General features: G+C 37.2%; 1 protein-coding gene across 3 annotated transcripts in view; it reads right to left on the bottom strand.

Moving 5' to 3' along the window:
• The window catches only part of LOC150096609 (retinoblastoma-like protein 1), a 488,590-nt gene that overhangs the window by 410,733 nt on the left and 58,487 nt on the right, over window positions 1–19,370 (bottom strand). For all 3 annotated transcript variants that reach the window (XM_090408756.1, XM_090408757.1, XM_090408758.1), the window contains exon 3: window positions 5,170–5,370. In XM_090408756.1, coding sequence (XP_090264882.1) covers window positions 5,170–5,370 — 201 coding nt within the window. The remainder of the gene's footprint in view (window positions 1–5,169; window positions 5,371–19,370) is intronic.

The raw sequence follows: 19,370 nt of genomic DNA, 5'->3' as shown, positions 1-19,370 counted from the left end.
CAAGTTATTTGAAACGTTTCGAAACACAGGGGCTACCCTGAGTGTCAAGTCTTCAAAATTCGAGTCATCAGAATTCAATAAGAACCGGCCTACCAGTCTGGACCACGCGGGGGGGGGGCTGGTATATATGGATAAAGAGGTGATAGTTCCACTGTATAAGGTACTAATTTGGCTTATCTAGATTTCTGTGCACATATCTATTCACCTGGCTATATTGGTGATAAGTAAACATAGGAGAAGATGCAGAGGAGAATAATTAAAGACTGTCTCAGGACTCTGGCAAATTGAGTATAAAGACAGACTGAGTGCATGTGGTCTTCAGAGCTTGACACATATGAGGAGAAGGGGTGATATAATTGAACCTATAAGTTGGGTTCTCTGTACCCAACAGAGGAACTAATGATAGAATAATGGGAGATGTGAGAAAAAGATCATCTCTGGAAATTGTACAAAGATCATGTGATTAATGAAGTGAAAACGAGACTTTTTGCTTGGTGGGTGGTTAATGAGCAGAATGCATTGCCAGAGTGAGTGATGAGTACTCCAACATTGAATGTCTTCAAGGTAGGCATGATAGTTATTGTACTCTGTGAGTGATAAGTCTTCAGACTCCATGAAGGCTCGGAAGTAATACTAACTCCAGTGAGATAGCTAATTATATTGACCTTTCAATTAGGACAGGTTACATGCTGAACTACAAAGCTGAAAATTATGACCGACTTAGGATAACACTATCTTTGGTCCCATGGTATCAGTTACTGAATGGGAAAGATATCATCAATACATGGGAATCTTTTAAAAAGTGCTTAAGTGAGGCAGTATCTGAATGTATCCCTACAGTTCGAAGAATAGATATGGTAGGAGGTAAAATGGATGTGCAACTTAATTAAGCAAGAAATCTCTATATAATCATATGAAAAGAAAATCAGAAGAGTTATGAAATATGTAAAGTGCGGGCCAGAAAAGTAACGAATATTAGGCATAAAGCTAAATCAGTGTATGTAAAAAATTAGCTATGGGCTAAAGTCAACCCAGTCAGATTATTATTGAATTGATTGTTCAATTAATGAGTGCTCACTTTGCTAAGATAATCAACCAGAGTGCATGTAACGTGATGCATAGTGATACTACACCATGTGAAGAGTTAGAAATGCGTGAAAATGAGGTTGAAGAGCTTTTGCATAACCTGGATAAGAATTTGGCAATAGGGACAGATGGAATATCAGCAAGTATGCTAAATGCACGTTCAGCCAAATCAGCTTGGTCTCTGACATGTTTATATAACTTCAGCCTGAGCTAGAGAAATATACCACAAGAATGGGGGGAAAAAATGCATGATAGTTCCTTTGTACAAGGGTGGTGCAAAGCCAATGTGTAACTACAAACCTATGAGTATATCTATAAATTAAAGATGTTAAAAATTATATTCTTGGTTTCATCCTTTATCAAAGTGTGGCACATGAAGTATCTTAATGACTGGGCTACTTGCATATAAGGGGTAACGACTTCACATCAATTGCCTATGATTATCTGTTGTGGTTGTGAAGATTTCAGACGAGTTGGCAAGAACTCACATACAGGCTATACTATGCAAGGAACAGCATGGGTATACTAAAGGGAGGTTAAGTGTTAACAATTTGCTCAATTTTATAATGATATTACAGCCGAGATGAATAAAGGGAATGAATACACAATGATACTGTTGGATTTTACTAAGGCATTTGATAGGATATCGCATGAAAGGCTATTGCATAAACTGAAGAATATGGGTTTGAAATATAAACTCTTGCCTAAGATAAGTGGATGGTTGACAGAGAGATGTCCAAAATAGTTGTGTGGTGGGCAGAATTTGCCAGATTTAACATAACCAGTAGCATACTCCATGGTTCAGTCCTTGGATCATTGTTGTTCAATCTATACATTAATGACAATTGGAAAGATCTAACAGGAGATGTTCAATAGTTTGCTGATACTGCACAGATAGACATGGCAATCAGCGATACTGATATCTAGCACTTACAGAATAATTTGAATATTTGGGTAAATGAAAATGGCTTATCAGTTTAATATTTGAGCTTTCCAAGCGCATATTATATTATGCAGGGTTATGCTACAAAAAACTGATGAGGTTAGAGATCTTAACATAATGGTGGATAGGAATTAGAACTCCAAATGTCACACAAGTAAAAATTGCAAATACCACTCAGATGATAACTTCAATGTTGAAGTGAACCTTGATATGCAAGGATAAGGAAGCAATTTTGCTTCTTTACAAGATCCTGATAAGAACCAGAACAGGACTGCTATGTGCAGATTTGGTCTCTTGGGTTCCAAGACAATAAAAGAAGCTGTGGAAAGGGTGCAAAGAAGAGTCTATCTATATGTTCACTGGGCATCTAAGATGCCCAGTGAACCCGTATGATCACTCCGATGTTCGGTTATGTGCCATACCAGGCCTCGCCATGTAGTCCTGTTGTTTGCATTTCTGGAGGCCTCAACTCTCTGAAGATCAGTCACTACACACACCATCCATCTACCTCATTAATGGTCTACCCCTTCCTGTTTTTCCAGCAACTTTACCTTCTATTACTGTTCTTGAGAAGTCCCCCTTCCATCCTTTCAATGTGTCCAAAATATTTTAACTTTCTTCTGTCAATATCCTTAAAGAGCTTTAAAGTTCTACTGATCTTTTCTAACACCCATTCATTTGTACACCTTTCACTATATGATATCCTCAGCCTTCTGTAACACCACATTTCAAAAGCAGATATCCGTTTCTTATCAGACTTCTTTAGGTTCAAAGTCTCGCATCCATAAGTCGCTGTTGGAAAAACAACTGCACCCAAAATCTTCAACTTTGTTCCCATGGAAATAGATCTATCCTTCCAGATTTTAGACAGGTCTCTAACTGTTGTTTTGGCCATTCCTAACCTCCTTCTGACGTCTTCTGAACAACAATTCTTCACATTAATAATGGATTCCAGGTACTCAAACTTGCTGACTTCCTCAATTCTTTCTCCATTAAGGTACACTTATTTCTCAAGAGATTCCCTGTTTGTATTTCCTTTGAGAACCATGATCTTTGTCTTGCTAGGATTGAGTTGATGTCCTCTGTTATTACTGATCTTGTTAACTTTGTCAAGAATTAGTCCTAGGTTCTTCCATGTCATTACAAAGGAGCACTATACCATCAGCATACCTCAGATTACTGATCAATCTACCTCCTATCCTAATTCCTGTCTTGAGCTCATCCAATGCTTCACACATGATATCCTCTGCATATATACTAAACAAGCAAGGAGAAAGTGAACATCCTTGCCTAACTCCTTTTCCAACTTGAAGCCAGTCAGTCAATCCAACACCTGTTCTTACCGTGGCTTCTTGCTCACTGTACAACTTAGCTATCAACCTGATAGTGTGTTGAGGAAAACCCATTCTTTTCATTACTTCCCACAGTTTCACAAGCTCAACACAGTCAAAAGCTTTAGAGTAGTCTAAGAAACATATTACAAGAGGGAGTCTGGATTCTTTATATTTTTCTATGATCTGTCTAAGGCAAAGTATCCGATCTCTGGTGCCCTTACCTTTCCTAAAACCTGCTTGTTCCTTGGGCATCTTTGCCTCAACTTTAGCCTCAATCCTATTTAACGTGATCTTCAGTAAAATCTTGCTTGCATGAGATATTATACTAATAGCTCTATAGTTCTTTGCACACCTTCATATCACCTTTCTCATGTAGAGGTCCTAGAGGTATGAAAACAGACTTTTTCCAGTCTCTAGGCCATGATCCTGTCTCCCATATCCTTGTAATCAATCTATGAAACACTCTTATCACTCCATCCTCTGTGGCCTTAACTCTGCTGGGATTGCATCTGCACTTGGGGCCTTATCGCTGTTAAGCTGCTTAACTGCTCTTTCAACTTCATGCCTAAGTGGAGGAGGTTCCAAATCAAAATTTTCCTGGTAAGAGGGCTCCACATTTTCTTTATCCACTCTGCTGTACAGTTCCTCACAGTATTCTTTCCATCTGTTTTTGATTTCCAACTCTTCTGTTACTAATGCTTCTTTCCTGTCTTTGATGACATTCAATTTGGGCTTAAACTTGTGCTTTAAGTCATGAACTAAATAAAACATCCTTTTATAATTGTGCCTCCTCATTTGGAATGCTATCTCTTCACATTTATTAGTATAGAACTTTTTCTTGTCCTGCTTGATGGCTCTTTTGACTTCTCTATGTAATCTGTTATATTCTTCAGTCCATGTGTCCCTTTGTTTTTCCAACTGCCTTGTTTTGATTAGTTCCCATTTTGAACCTGATATCCATGGGTCTCTTGGTCTTCTTATTGGGCTGAGATACTTCTTCGCTGTATCCTGTATTCTCACCTTGACTCCTTCCCAAAGCATTTCTAGTGAGTTCTCCTCATTGGTCTCCAAAAAATCATCCAAATGAGTTGATGTTTCTTCTGTGAATCCACTAGGAATTACTAGGAATACTCAATCTGGTGGAATGTGCCTGACCTGGAAGTTTTCGGATTATATCATTTAGATTATGAGGACAGATTACAAGTATGTGGACTACAGATAGGTTAGCAAGAGAAAGAGGGATGATATGACAGATGTCTGTAGCTTCTGAATGGGTGTTATAGGATATCATATGATGAAATTTTTCACTATATAGAAGGTGAGGATAGAACACTGGGGCATCCATGGAAGTTAAGATCATTTGCAGTTAAGAAAGGAGCAAGATCTAAATTTTTCTCTCACAGTGCAGTGACTGAGTTAAATAGTTTGTCTGTTGTAGTCGTGAGTACATTTAGAGCAAATGATAGCTGGTTTGGGAAACATATAGCCTAGAGGTCTTAGATAATAATAATAATAATACTTGCCATCAACTGAAAAGCACTGATAAAAGGCTGTTCACATCCCATGAGATTTGAATCCAGGTCTTTCAAACCAAAAGGCATTATTGAAACTGACTGGGCTACAGAGACTTTCTTTAAGTGCAGTAAGGTATTTTTTTTTTTACCTCATTAACTCAACATAAAAACAAAAATGTTTTAAGTTAAAATAGCACTATAGGATAAATGCATATTGTAATAGCACATTCATGATCAATTATCAAAAGAAGCTATTCTTAAAAGTACAAAAACCAAACATAATTGCAAATACCTTTGCTTTCGACTTCTAGTTGGCCTTGGAGGATCATCACTAGGATTTTTAAAAATATCTAAAAAAATTGGCTCAAACTTTTTAAATATCACAGTAGAAACATTGAAGTTTCTCTCCAAACGATCAACTTTATGTCTCATATCTTGTGGCAAATTTGCCATGTCAGCCCACTTTTTCATTTTACTAAAGAACTGTACTAAACTGAAAATAAAAACAATGTTCATTACATGTAACAAACTATACTTGAAGAATTAAACTAATTTTTGTGTTTGGCTGATGTTACTGACATTCACTCACTTGTGTCAACGAGTAACATTTGTTCTCTCTTGCAACTTAGCTGTGTGCCATTCTTCACTAAATGTAATGAACAGCAAACATCAATGAATACTGAATTAAAATTCTAAAATAAGGTTATAATGTCAGAATAAGATTTATAAAATTTTCCAAGTTATTAAAGGGAGAAAAAAATTCACAATTTTTTTTTTAATAGTTAAACAACAATTACAGGTTTCACCCCAAACAGTTGCAAAATATTATATTATTTCATCCTCTTGGATATCTCTTCTTCATTGCTGATGCTAAAAGCAATATAGAATTCTGGCCTAAGCAATTAAGGCTATAAAGCCAGATGTATTATGTCTGTTCTTCATAGCTTTAATTGCTTAGGCCAGAATTCTGTATTGCTTTTAGCATCAGCAGTTAAGAAGAGATATCCAAGAAGATGAAATAATATATTTCATCGTTTTGAATATCTCTTCCATGAAAAGCCAGAGTTTCCAAAAGGAAAATCCTACTACCTCTGTATGACACTAAATAACTCATCTTCAAATAGAAATCCCTTATAAAGGTTCTTCATACCTTAAGCAGGATCTGAACTTGGATCTTTTCAACCCAAGGCACTGTCAATACCAATTAAGCTACAAAATTTCCACTGATGCAGATGAGTTTAAATTAGAGAAAGAGGTACAGCACTAAAAATTCACTCAATGGCAAACGGAAATCAACTGAAATGACCATCCAATCTATTCTAGTCATTCTGTAAAAGCTACATCTGCTTGACTCTGCATTGCTCCCCCAAATTTTGCATCATCTGCAAACAGTTGTATATCACTAGTTGACTCAATCCCAATATTATTAATATACAAAGTGCACAACAATGGCCCCAGTACAGACCCCTATGGCAATACCTACGACTTTCCTCTTTTGGGATATTACACACACAACTTTCTGATACCCATCTGACAGCCAGTCACAGATCCAACTTGCTAGTCTGTTATCAAATCCCATCCATTTCATTTTACCCTATGTACATCAACAGATTATGTGGCACCAAAAGCTACTGCAAAATTTAAATACACCACCACATTATGCATCTCTGTTGTCCAATACATTTGTCACCTTGTTATTGTAAATTATAGGTAAAAAATTACCTTTCTTGAACAAACCCATGCTGACAATCAGAGAATACTGCTGTTATCAACCCATTCCTTTATCCTGGTTCTCACCATCTCTCCAATATCTTAATCACAACTCTAGATATACAGATTGGCCTATAATTTGTAGCCAAAGCTTTATCACTACCTTTATGAAATGGAACAATTTTACCTCCTTTTCACTTTCTTGGGACCTGTGCTGTTGTAAGATTCTTATTAAACAGTCCTACCAATGCTACTGTTAATTCCCTGGAACATTCCTTTAGACATGTGGTGATGTCATCAAATCCTATTGCCATCGAACTTATTTCTTCATATACCTCCTACTCATCACAATTAAGCCATCCTCACCTATTTCTGCTACACTTCAGTTTTTTTCCCCCGATGAGTACAAAACGCCCTCAAATTATTCACCAAATACTTGAACTTTGTCTTCTACAGCAGTAACCATTCTACCATTTTCATCTATTAAACATCTTACTATAATTATTTTTTTCTTCTACTTGTCACATCTGAAAATCAATTTAGGATTTTTCTTGGCCTGATTTGCTCATACTGTAGTTTATCTGTTCGTACCAATTGAGTCGCCTGCCTGGCCTGCTCTTTATACTCCTTGTGCAATTGATTGCTGCCATTTTTCATGTTATGCTACAACACAGTATCCTTCTCTTCTTCCAAATGTCATGCTTAATCCCTTCATTCATCAATTTGACATTTACCTTATTTAGTCTTTTGACCTTCAAAATACATCCGTACATCAATGCTGTAAATAACTTTTGGTTAGTTGACACACAGAATTTATCTCTCTCCCACTTAACACCTTATTCCATTTTGCATAGTGCAAGCTCTCACGTAAGGCTTTCATAATCACCGGCGTTCTAATTCCACATATATCCTTTTCTTACAGAAGTATTCATATGGCTAGCAACAATCCAGATGATCACTTCATGTTCACTCACAATCACATCTGCTAATGAAACAATCAGTTACAAAACTCTCTATCCTCATGTGCCTTTCTTCACATACTGCCTAAGATGTTGTTCTCGTGTGAAAAAAAAAAAAAAAAAAAAAAGCTGTCTCTCAAGAATTTATTTTTCGTATTTCCAAATGCTTTCTCCATTCCAATCTATACTGCCATAATTAAAATCACCTATAATCACCCTTCACTTGTTCATTAATCCAAGTTGCTTATACATTTCTTCGTCACTGCTCTCCACATTCCAAGGCATATAGCAGCATCTAACTAAATGTCTCACCAACCTTCACCTCACATCATACTGACTCAAAACCACTGCAACTATTTACATCTTGCATCTCCACTTTGTGCAGACATAATTCTGCCTGCTCTCATCAAAAGCTCATCCTCCTCCCTTCTTGTCCTTTCTATCCTCATGAAACACCTTCATACTCTTCCATTTCTATTCCCATCAGAATATCATCCTTATCCAACCATCAATTAAACCATTTCATCTCCCTTATTTCTGATGCTCCTGGCATTTGTAAATTAACAGCATTTCAGTTTTAGGTCTATATGCAGTCCTGCCCATGCCATTTGTAGGTTGTGATTTCTCTATATCTAAACATCCCTGATTACCTTTATCACCACTTTCTTTATCTCTTCAGACTCAACTACACCCTGTACACCCAGGTCATCTCATTCCATACTGATTATCCTCATGCATGCATGCATTGACTACTACTTCCAACATCTACTTTGCATTCTCATTTTGTCATTATCACTCACAGTACTATTATTCTCTATTTGCATTAGTAAAATAACATAGGCTAAAGGTTAGATCATACTGCAAAAAGTCAAGGTCTATGGCTCTTTAAACCATTTCTACCAGCTACCAACCAGTGAAGTGGTGACTATATACAAGGAAATAAAAACTCTGTCCACATGAATTGAGACATCCATAAACAACTATGCTACAACAGGATTTGAACCTACGATCCTGTTTGACCACAAAATAGCAATGTTATTCACATTTAACTAGGTGGGCAAAGATCGGGAAATAAAGATAATAAAGATGTACAGTGAGTAAACATCAAGATCGAAAACATTAATTAAAATAAACTTGCCTGCAAGGTGAAATTCAAATTGGACAGTGTGTACACAGAACATATTTTTCATGCTTTTGCTCCTATATGGTTAACTGATCTCCTCCACTCTAACAGATATAGGCTAAAGCTTAGGTGTTGATGGTTATTCATGACTTATTTTTCACGGTATTAACACCACAAACACTTTTAACAACAAAGATGTTTTATTAACGCTTATATTTCGCTGATTTTCAACTCAGCATCATCAGAGCACAACACACATGTAAACGAGACAGTGAGCGAGTGAAACAATATAATTGCAAAAGACAAAAGATCTAAAGTCTTATTTTTGGCGCCCTCTAACGAAAAAAAAAAAACAGCAGTTATCCAGGAGTTTTTCTTAGGATAACCGTCTCCCAAATTTTTGGCAAATTAATGCAACCATATTTGTTAAGGTTGGGAGAATTCTTCAAAGCCATTGCTGACTCAAAAAATAATCTTTCAGATCTATAACGACTCCTAAATAGCACATTCGTTTTCCTCCATCTAATCCTGTGTGAAGGAGTGTCCAAAGCGTGGTCTGCCAGTCCCGACTTGCCATAGTAATAGTAGCGAATGTATCTTTCATGTTCTTCCAGGCGGATGTTCACTGATCTTCCTGTTTGCCCATAATAGGCCAAATCACAGTCACACGGAACTTCATACGCTCCTGGGTGTGCTAAAGGGTGAAGTTTATCCTTAGGCGAGCGGATCAGAGTTGCCAGCTTGACATGAGGTTTGAAAGTGGTGCGAAGGCCATGTTTCAACAATACTTTGGCTATCTTTTCCCGATGTACCTGTGATATAGGGAATAGAAATGGTCATGTTGTATTCTTGTATATTAGGGGAGGGCAGAGTAATGGGCCTATGTAGTATTTTATCTATTTTGTAGGGATTGTAGCCGTTGGCTAAGAACGTATGGCGCAGGTATTGGAGTTCAGTGGTCAGAGCTGTATCATTAGAACAAATGGCTCTGGCTCTGTGTGTAAGTGTTTTTAAAATGCCGTACTGTTGGACTGGATGATGATGTGATTGTTTATGTAGGTATCTTCCTGTGTGTGTAGGCTTTCTGTAAATAGAAAAAGATAGTGCACCATCTGAAAGGCGGGTGACTAATGTGTCAAGAAATGGTAAACAGTTATTTGATTCTTTTTCTACTGTGAAATGAATTTTGGGGTGTTGGCTGTTTAGGTAGGTGACAAAAGCATCCAAAGTGTCTTGTCCATGGGGCCAGATGGCAAACACATCATCTACATAGCATAACCACACTTGTGGCTTGTATGTAGCTGTGGTAAGTACTTTGTTTTCAGAGTGTTCCATGCAAAAATTTGCTAACGGGGGAGAGAGGGGGGAACCCATAGCAGTACCATTAATCTGTTTGTAGAATTCCCCCCCCCCATGTAAAGTAACCTACATTCATGGTAAACTGAAATAATTCAAAAATATCTTGGGGAAATTTAGATTTGATTAAATCAAGAGTGTCTATAAGTGGTACATTGGTAAATAAGGAGGTGACATCGAAACTAACCATTATGTCTGAATCTTTTCGGATTAGATTTTTAACCAGTGTTTTGAAATGGATTGAATTTTTTACAAAAGTAGAGGAGTTGCCATTAAGGGGGGCAAGCGACTTGGCTAAATGCCGGGCCAGTTTATATGTGGGACTATCTATGCTATCAACTATGGGGTGTAGGGGAATATTAGTTTTGTGGATTTTTGGTAATCCATAAATACGGGGTGGTTTAACATGAATTGGTTTTATTTTCCTGATGATTTCTTTGGGCCATGATGTCACTTTTTTCAGTAATTTTCGGACTTTTTTCTTTTGAGACATCGTAGGGTCTCGATGTATAATTTGATATGTGGAACTGTCACATATGAGATCTTGCATTTTTCTGTTATACTCTTCTTTATTCATGATAACTGTTGCATTTCCTTTATCGGCTTTTGTAATAATAATATTTTTATTATTATATAACTTGCAAGATCTCATATGTGACAGTTCCACATATCAAATTATACATCGAGACCCTACGATGTCTCAAAAGAAAAAAGTCCGAAAATTACTGAAAAAAGTGACATCATGGCCCAAAGAAATCATCAGGAAAATAAAACCAATTCATGTTAAACCACCCCGTATTTATGGATTACCAAAAATCCACAAAACTAATATTCCCCTACGCCCCATAGTTGATAGCATAGATAGTCCCACACATAAACTGGCCCAGCATTTAGCCAAGTCACTTGCCCCGCTTACTGGCAACTCCTCTACTTTTGTAGAAAATTCAATCCGTTTCAAAACACTGGTTAAAAATCTAATCCGAAAAGATTCAGACATAATGGTTAGTTTCGATGTCACCTCCTTATTTACCAATGTACCACTTATAGACACTCTTGATTTAATCAAGTCTAAATTTCCCCAAGATATTTTTGAATTATTTCAATTTACCATGAATGCAGGTTACTTTACATGAGGGGGGGGGGAATTCTACAAACAGATTAATGGTACTGCCATGGGTTCCCCCCTCTCTCTCTTCCCCGTTAGCAAATTTTTACATGGAACACTTTGAAAACAAAGTACTTACCACAGCTACATACAAGCCACAAGTGTGGTTACGCTATGTAGATGATGTGTTTGCCATCTGGCCCCATGGACAAGACACTTTGGATGCTTTTGTCACCTACCTAAACAGCCAACACCCCAAAATTCACTTCACAGTAGAAAAAGAATCAAATAACTGTTTACCATTTCTTGACACATTAGTCACCTGCCTTTCAGATGGTGCACTATCTTTTTCTATTTACAGAAAGCCTACACACACACAGGAAGATACCTACATAAACAATCACATCATCATCCAGTCCAACAGTACGGCATTTTAAAAACACTTACACACAGAGCCAGAGCCATTTGTTCTAACGATACAACTCTGACCACTGAACTCTAATACCTGCACCATACGTTCTTAGCCAACGGCTACAATCCCTACAAAATAGATAAAATACTACATAGGCCCATTACTCTGCCCTCCCCTAATACACAAGAATACAACATGACCATTTCTATTCCCTATATCACAGGTACATCGGAAAAGATAGTGAACATCCTATAAAATGTATCTTATAAAATCTTATAAAATGTCTGCAGTCTGTATAAGGAACTGTCAAACAGTATGTGGAAGAAGAAAAAAAGTATGAGCTGATCTAGCAGCATCATTTCTCTTAATTCCAATGTGGCTGGGAATCCACCACAACCGAACATCAAAATTAAGGTATTCATTTTGTACAGTAGCCTGCAAACCTCACAAAGCACTGAATATGGATTATAAACAGGAGAGGAGATATCAAGTGGGATCCAGTTAGAAATAGTAAAATCAGGAAATACAACAGCACAGCTAACAGAGATCCCTGATCTTGAACCATCAGTATAGATGAAGAAATCAGAGTGACTGTCCTGTGTGCATTAAACAATTGAAGGTAGACAGCCTGGTTGGCCACGTGGTTAGCATAACTGCTCTCCAACCAACAGACTGCAGGTTAGAATTCTACCATGGGCACGAATGTCTGCAACTGTCTTAGCAGGGAGGTGGACTTAACTGTCTGATGCAACATCACCACCCTGCTTATTAGGGACCTGAAGTGGCTTGCAAAAAAATTACATTTGGTCTAGAGAGCAGGGTTGCCAGATTATACACCCAGTTCTCCATTTACACAGTAGATTGATTTCAGAAAAAATCGTGTAAATGAAAACCATGTAAAAAAAGGACACAGTGCATATGAAAAAATAGAAGAATCATTCCAGATGTGAAAACTCGATACGAACAATAAGTTACTTGCAAAAAAAAAAATCATGTGTATACAGTCATCCCTCGACTTACGTCCGCTCAAAGATATGTCCATGATCCCATAAGGCAGTGGTGTTCAACCTTTACTATGCGAGCTACTTTTCTATAAAAAAGTTATTCGCCGATCTACTCTCTTATATAGATCACGTTCCCCCAACCTGATATCTGATTATGCACAAATAAACAACTAAAAACTTTATTTGTGTATTTAAAAATTTATTTATCACTTTTAATTATTTTAATATAACAAATATTTTAATACAACAACAAAAAAAAAAAAAAAATATATTGGAATAAAATATTTCTCTATTTTGGAAAACCAAAGTTAGAAAAAACAACAGATTGATTACAAACTCACAAGTTACAGGAAATGCTGGTTGATTAAAAAAAAAAAAAAAGTTAACGTGAAATTTGGCATTGTTTGGACCTCGCAATATTTTCATATAGTCAAGTTGATGTGAAGAAGTGGCAAATCGCAGACAATAATCCAAATGATCATTTGTAATTTGGTTTCTTAATTGATTTTTATGATGGTCATATTTGAAAAAGCGGATTCTGACAAGTATATCGATCCGAAACGCAACAGAATTTTTTGCGCAATATCAGTTAATATTGGGAATTTTTTATGTGCACACGTCCAAATGACTTCATTGTTTATTGATTTTAAATGTAAACTATTCTGAATGATTATTATCTCAAGTTCTACTTCAGCTTGGTTTATATCAAACAGCCCACTAATTTTTAAGCCATTTATATTTTTCTTTAATAAAAGTAAGTATTGTTGGAAAGTTTTTATTGAACTTAACATGTCAATTAAATTTTTATCTCTACCTTGTAACTCTAAATTTAAATTGCTTAATTTCGTACAGAAATCTACTAAAAATGATGTGTAACAACCATCTTTTATCACTCAATTGTGGATAAATATCTTCTTTTTCATCAAGAAAAATTTTTATATCATTAATTAATACAAGAAATCTTTCTAAAAATTGACTTCTGCTGAGCGAGCGAACATTATTGTACAACGGAAGTTCCCTATCATCATCTGTCTGTAATTTAAATAAGCGCCGGTGAAGGGCTTTTCCTCGAACAGAATTTACAATTTTAAATGCAATATCCAAAACATCTTTTGTGTTTAATCTTCTACTACACAGTCTACTTCTTTCACTCTGCCTTATCCCATGTTAAACGGGGTCGGCGCACCAATCTTTAACCTTCCTCTTCCAAGTTCTCTGGTCCAGGGCATCCTTCGGACTCCATCCTTTCTCCCTAAGATCCTCTGTCATCTTATCCCTCCACCTGAGCTTGGGCCTGCTTCTTTTCCTCCTTCCCTCCAACTCCATACACTCCACTCGTTTACCAACATACTCCTCACCCTTCCTCTCAACATGTCCAAACCACCTCAGCCCACTTTCTTGTATCTTCTTGCCAATTGGTCCCACCTTAACCATCCCTATGATGTAGTAATTCCTTATCCTGTCCTTCTTTGTCACACCACTCATCCATCTCAACATCCGCATCTCCATCTTCCTCTCCTGTGCCTTGGTTATAGGCCACGTCTCTGCACCATGGAGCATCGCCGGCCTCACCACCATCTTAGAGAGCTTTCCTTTCCTCTTACAACTCACTCTCTTGTCGCACAGGACCCTGCTCATCTTCCTCCAATTCATCCAACTGCATGTTATTCGGTGCTGTATTTCCTCATCTAGGTCACCATTCCTCTCGACAACCGACCCAAGGTACTTGAATTTCTTCCTGAAATTAGCCTTTCACCCTGGAGTCGTATGACGATATCTTCGTCACTCCCCGTTGACATATATTCAGTCTTCACCCGGTTAATTCTCATGCCGCTCTCCTCCAATGTCTTTCTCCACTCTTCCAGGGTATTTTCAAGCTTCTCTCGGGATGATTCGCATAGAACAATGTCATCGGCAAACAGCATGCTCCATGGTGCCTCCTTCTTGACATCCTCCACTAGTATATCCATGACCAGGTCAAAGAGGTAGGGGCTCAGAGCTGACCCTTGGTGTAGCCCTACGACAATAGGGAACCCTTCTGTCATGCCGACACTAGACCTGACCTGAGTTTCTGTTCCCTCATACATCTCCTTCACCAACCTCACGTACTTCTCCGCCCCCTTCTTCCTCATACACCTCCATACCTCCTGCCTGGCCACTCTGTCGTATGCCTTTTCCAGATCTATAAACACCACGTGCAGATCCACTTGCATCTCTCTATATTTCTCCATCAATCGCCTTAGCGCAAATATTGCATCCGTTGTCCCTCTTACCGGCATAAATCCAAATTGCTCTTCACCAATTTTCGTTTCCTGCCGTAACCTTGCTTCAATTACTCTTTCCCATATTTTTAATGTGTGTGTGACATCAGCTTGATTCCTCTATGTTGCCACAGTCTTGAACATCTCCTCTTCCTTTGTAGATTGTGACGAGAATACTTTTCCTCCATTCCTCTGGTATCTTCTACTACACAGTACTTGTTGGTAAATAATACAGTCAGTGGTATGTAAAAAATCTGGATATTTGTCATAGTTTTTACATAATGAAATGAAGTCTGATTTATTACCTATCATTGCAGGAGCACCATCAATAGTAATAGACACAAGTTTAAAAAGCGGAAGTTTGTGTTGTTTCACAAATTCATCATATGCTGAAAAAATGTCTTCTCCCCTAGTCCTTCCCAACAATGGTATAATTTTCAAAAGTTCTTCTTTACTTGCATAATCTTGAAATACCATGCGAATAAATACCATTAACTGAGCAATATCAATAAAGTCGTTTGATTCATCAAATTGTAATGAAAACGCAACACACTGGTGAATGTCTGACATTAACCTGGCCTGGAAACTTTTCTTTGGCAATTTGAAACCTTGTCTGCAGCCTAGAAGTAGTCTCTCTCTAGCAATGTCTCGAACTGAGAAGCCCTTTCTGGAAGTGGGAAACTCCTCTCTCAAGCAACGTGGATCCGGGCAGTCTCTCTCTGAAGGAGACACTGGACTGGGCAGTCTCCTCTCTGACAGCAATTCTGGAACCGGGATCCCTTCTGCTTGCTTCAGTCCCTTTTTATTAGGCCTCCTCTGAGACCTCGCATGAAGTTTGTCAACCCCCAAAGAATTGGTACGAGTCTCTTTCATCTTAAGTTTCAAGTTTTGGCATGCCTTTTGTTCTCCTCCGCTTTCTTTTGATTGTAAGTTGCCCGGCCATCGGAAAGTTGTTTGAACTCTTTCTGACTGACTTTGGAGATGTTTAAGAGCATGCAAGCCTTTCTCATACATACAAGTTTCAATAACAATCTTTCTAATGCAATCATGCACAGCTTCGGCGACAAAAACATTGCCTTTGTTTTTAACACTCTAACATATTCTTATTAAAGCAGTATATACAGTTAGCTTCAAAAGAGTTATTTACAAAAACATCTAATACAAACTATACCAAGACAAACAACGTCTATTTTGTTACAATATTCACATGGGACTTAACCTAAGTAAAAAATTGATGTAATGTGCTTTGGAATATTTAATATTTAAGCTACAATCGAGTTTTTACACTTTGCTTATAATTGAATTCACTCGGCTCGCTGTTTGACTTCCACTGATCCAAATTAATTCATTTACCCGTACTTATAAGAAATTACTGATTTGACAATTTTAATGAAAAATAAATAAACAATAGCAATACACTTAAAGCGAATTAAAAATAATACAAAATAATGATAAATAAAATATTTTCAGTTTTAATTAAATTTGTAAGTAAGGAGAAACACAAGAGATCGACCAAAAATTGCTCTGCGATCAACGGGTTGAACACCCCTGCCATAAGGGAATCAACATCGACTACCGTATTTACTCGAATATAACTTTCGCTTTTCCACCCACAAAAGTAAAACTAAAAAATCATGGTGTGAGATATATGCTGAGATTTTCGGAAACTACTTTTCAGGGAAAAAACTGAAAACGGATATGACTTTCCAAGAATCTCCTATTCGATAACACTACTTCTGGCCTCGAGAGTAGTTCCCTTGTGCATCGTCAAGGTCATCTTTCTCATTATTTCAAGCAAAAATTACCAGTAATTTAGACTTGAGATACCTAAAGAACAATCCTTCACAAATTACTAATGAGAAATGAAAGCAAGAATGAAATAGACAGCAATGGTAGGCCAGTAGAGATAGAGCAGCTCTGAAGAAGTGCATATGATTGATCCAGTATTAACAAAAGATCACGCTACCAAATGACAAAGCAAGCCAACAGTTGTTGAGTTGAAATGCTAATTTTCATCAATCGAATTCCATAATATCTGAAACACATTCGCTATACATATCTTAGTTTTAATACATCCACGACAGGGTGGTGTCAAGCAAAACCATATGTTGTCAGTGCAGCATATGGTTTTGCTCGAGTCTATACAGCAGTTTCTCTGGGAGAGGGACATGTGACTCATTAGTTAGTGCCATTTTTATTCCAGTTGTCTTTAAATGCACTATTTGTGGAGAAATATATTACACAGACTGCAAATGTTTCTCTACCTTTTGTAAAGTAAAATCAGGGGTGCGAATTATATTGGAGGCTTTTGAACAAGACACCAGCAAGCGCAAAATAAAATTGTTTTTATTTAGCATCATTGCATCACGCGCAGTGGCAACTGCGCATTCAGCTGCAATCTCCCTCAACAATCAATGTGTCTTCAACAGTTCCTCTGTTCCTTTTGTGTTTGAGAAATAGGTTATTTGTGTATTTATTGTTAAATATTTCACAATATTTTATGAACATGGCTCCTACACAGCCAATCAAAAAACCTAGTGAAGAATCACAGAAAAAAAGGCAATCAATTAATCTTGAAACGAAGTTACAAGTTATAAATCAACATGAAGCTGGTAAGCCAGTCAATGTGATCACAAATGAATGGATAGTCTCATTCCACAGTGATGACCATTTTGAAAAATAAGTATGATAAAGATAAAATCATAGAGCCTGTGAAATGATCTGCTTCCATTAAATCACCGATAGTAACAAAGCAACGACAAGGTACTATTCATTGATATGGAAAAGATACTTGCATCATGGATAGAAGACATGAACCAAAACCACATACCCCTTAGCACTAAGTCTCTTGAACATATTGAAAGAGAAAGCAGGGTCCGATTATAATTACAAATTCAATGTTTCTTCCGATTGGTTCATGAGATTCAAGCAGCGTTTTGCGTTGCATAAAGTGAAAATATATGGTGAATCTGCAAGTACCGATGAGAAGGCTGCCAAGGAGTTTGTGGAGAAATTGGATAAAATTATTTGCCACAGCAAATATTTAATATGGATGAAACCTCCTTGTTTTGTAAAAAAAAAAATGCCCGAGCAGACATTCATCCACAAAAAGCTAAAAATCTATACCTGGTTTCAAAGCTCTAACAGACCATGTTACGATTTTGTTAGGGGATAATGTGGCTGGATATAAACTGAAAACATTTGTGATATGGCACAGTGAGAGTCCACAAGCCTTCAAAAACATTAGGAAGCATACTCTTCTCATTCATTATTAGAGCAATAAGGAGTCGTGGATGACTCAAAAATTGTTTGGGGATTCCTTTAAGCTGTTATGCAAGTGAAATGGAAAGCTATCGTGTGAAAGAAAATGTAGAATTTAAAATTTTATTAATTCTAGATAATGCTCCAGGTCATCCACCTTACATCAGTGATCTTCACACCGAGATCAAGGTGATGTTTCTCCCTCCAAACACTATTTCATTGATCCAATCGATGGATTAAGGGGTTCTTGTAGTGTTTAAGGCGTATTACCTATGGAGAACTTTTTTTACCACAAGCCGTTTCTACTACTGAAGGAAATGACCACACTCTCATGCAATTCTGGAAAGCATTCAATATTTATCATGCTATTAAAAATATTGCTGTGGCTTGACAAAGTGACCTCTCAATGTATGAATGGTATATGGAAAAAGACACTAAAAAGGTTTGTGCATGATTTTGGAAGTCTTGAAAAAACGAAGACCTTTGTAAATTGAGTGAAGAAATAGTAGGCATAGCAAACAATCTGAATAAGTGAATGATGATATTTCAACCTATGGAAAGTGCCCCTGAAGACCAACGAAGAATTGGTCGAACTGGAGGAACAACGTGTTGGCAGAAGAGGAAGAACGAAAAAAAGCAAGAGGGAATAGAGAAACAAGAGTTAGTTAAACAATTCACAGTGAAAGGTCTTGCAAAAAATGTTCTCAAAATGGCTGAAGACATGGACCTCGATGTTGAACGCTACTTATTAGTAGAAACGAAAGTACATCATGCGTTTGCTTGCTATAAACAAATTTATGATGAAAAGAAGAAGAGGAATAAGCAAAGCACATTGGATATTTTCATCAAAAAAAAAAAGGTTACACCAGAAGTGCCGCAGCCTGGTCCTCCACATAGGGAAGGTAATGAAGGTATGATTGCGGAGGAAGGTTTCGGTGATTATTCTCCTCTTTTCTAGTGCCCGTAACGCATAGTAGGTTCAGTTTTATAAGGTTTTAAAATTAAAATGACAAATGTTAATGATACCAAGCTATTTAAAACCTGGTTTCCCAAGTAAGCAAACAGACAAACAAATCAAGTTTGCGCCTGCAAGTGTTGCAAGTCTAGCTGATCCTACACATAGTGCAAGACCAAGGCAACTCATGGTAAAAGTATAATAAGCTCTGATCACTAATCTTAATATTTACCCTTAATGCAAAGCACATCTCCTGGAGGAGATGTATGATGTTTTGTATTAAAGGCAAGGGGGCCACTTAATACAAAACATCATACATCTCCTCCAGGAGATGTGCTTTGCATTAA

Source organism: Typopeltis vanoorti, chromosome 18, assembly GCF_054136105.1.
Source record: "Typopeltis vanoorti isolate ZY-2024b chromosome 18, IOZ_Tvanoo_1.0, whole genome shotgun sequence".
NCBI lineage: Eukaryota > Metazoa > Arthropoda > Arachnida > Uropygi > Thelyphonidae > Typopeltis > Typopeltis vanoorti.
The sequence above is the reverse complement of the archived record's forward strand: the minus strand, read 5'-3'. Positions and strand labels throughout refer to the sequence as shown.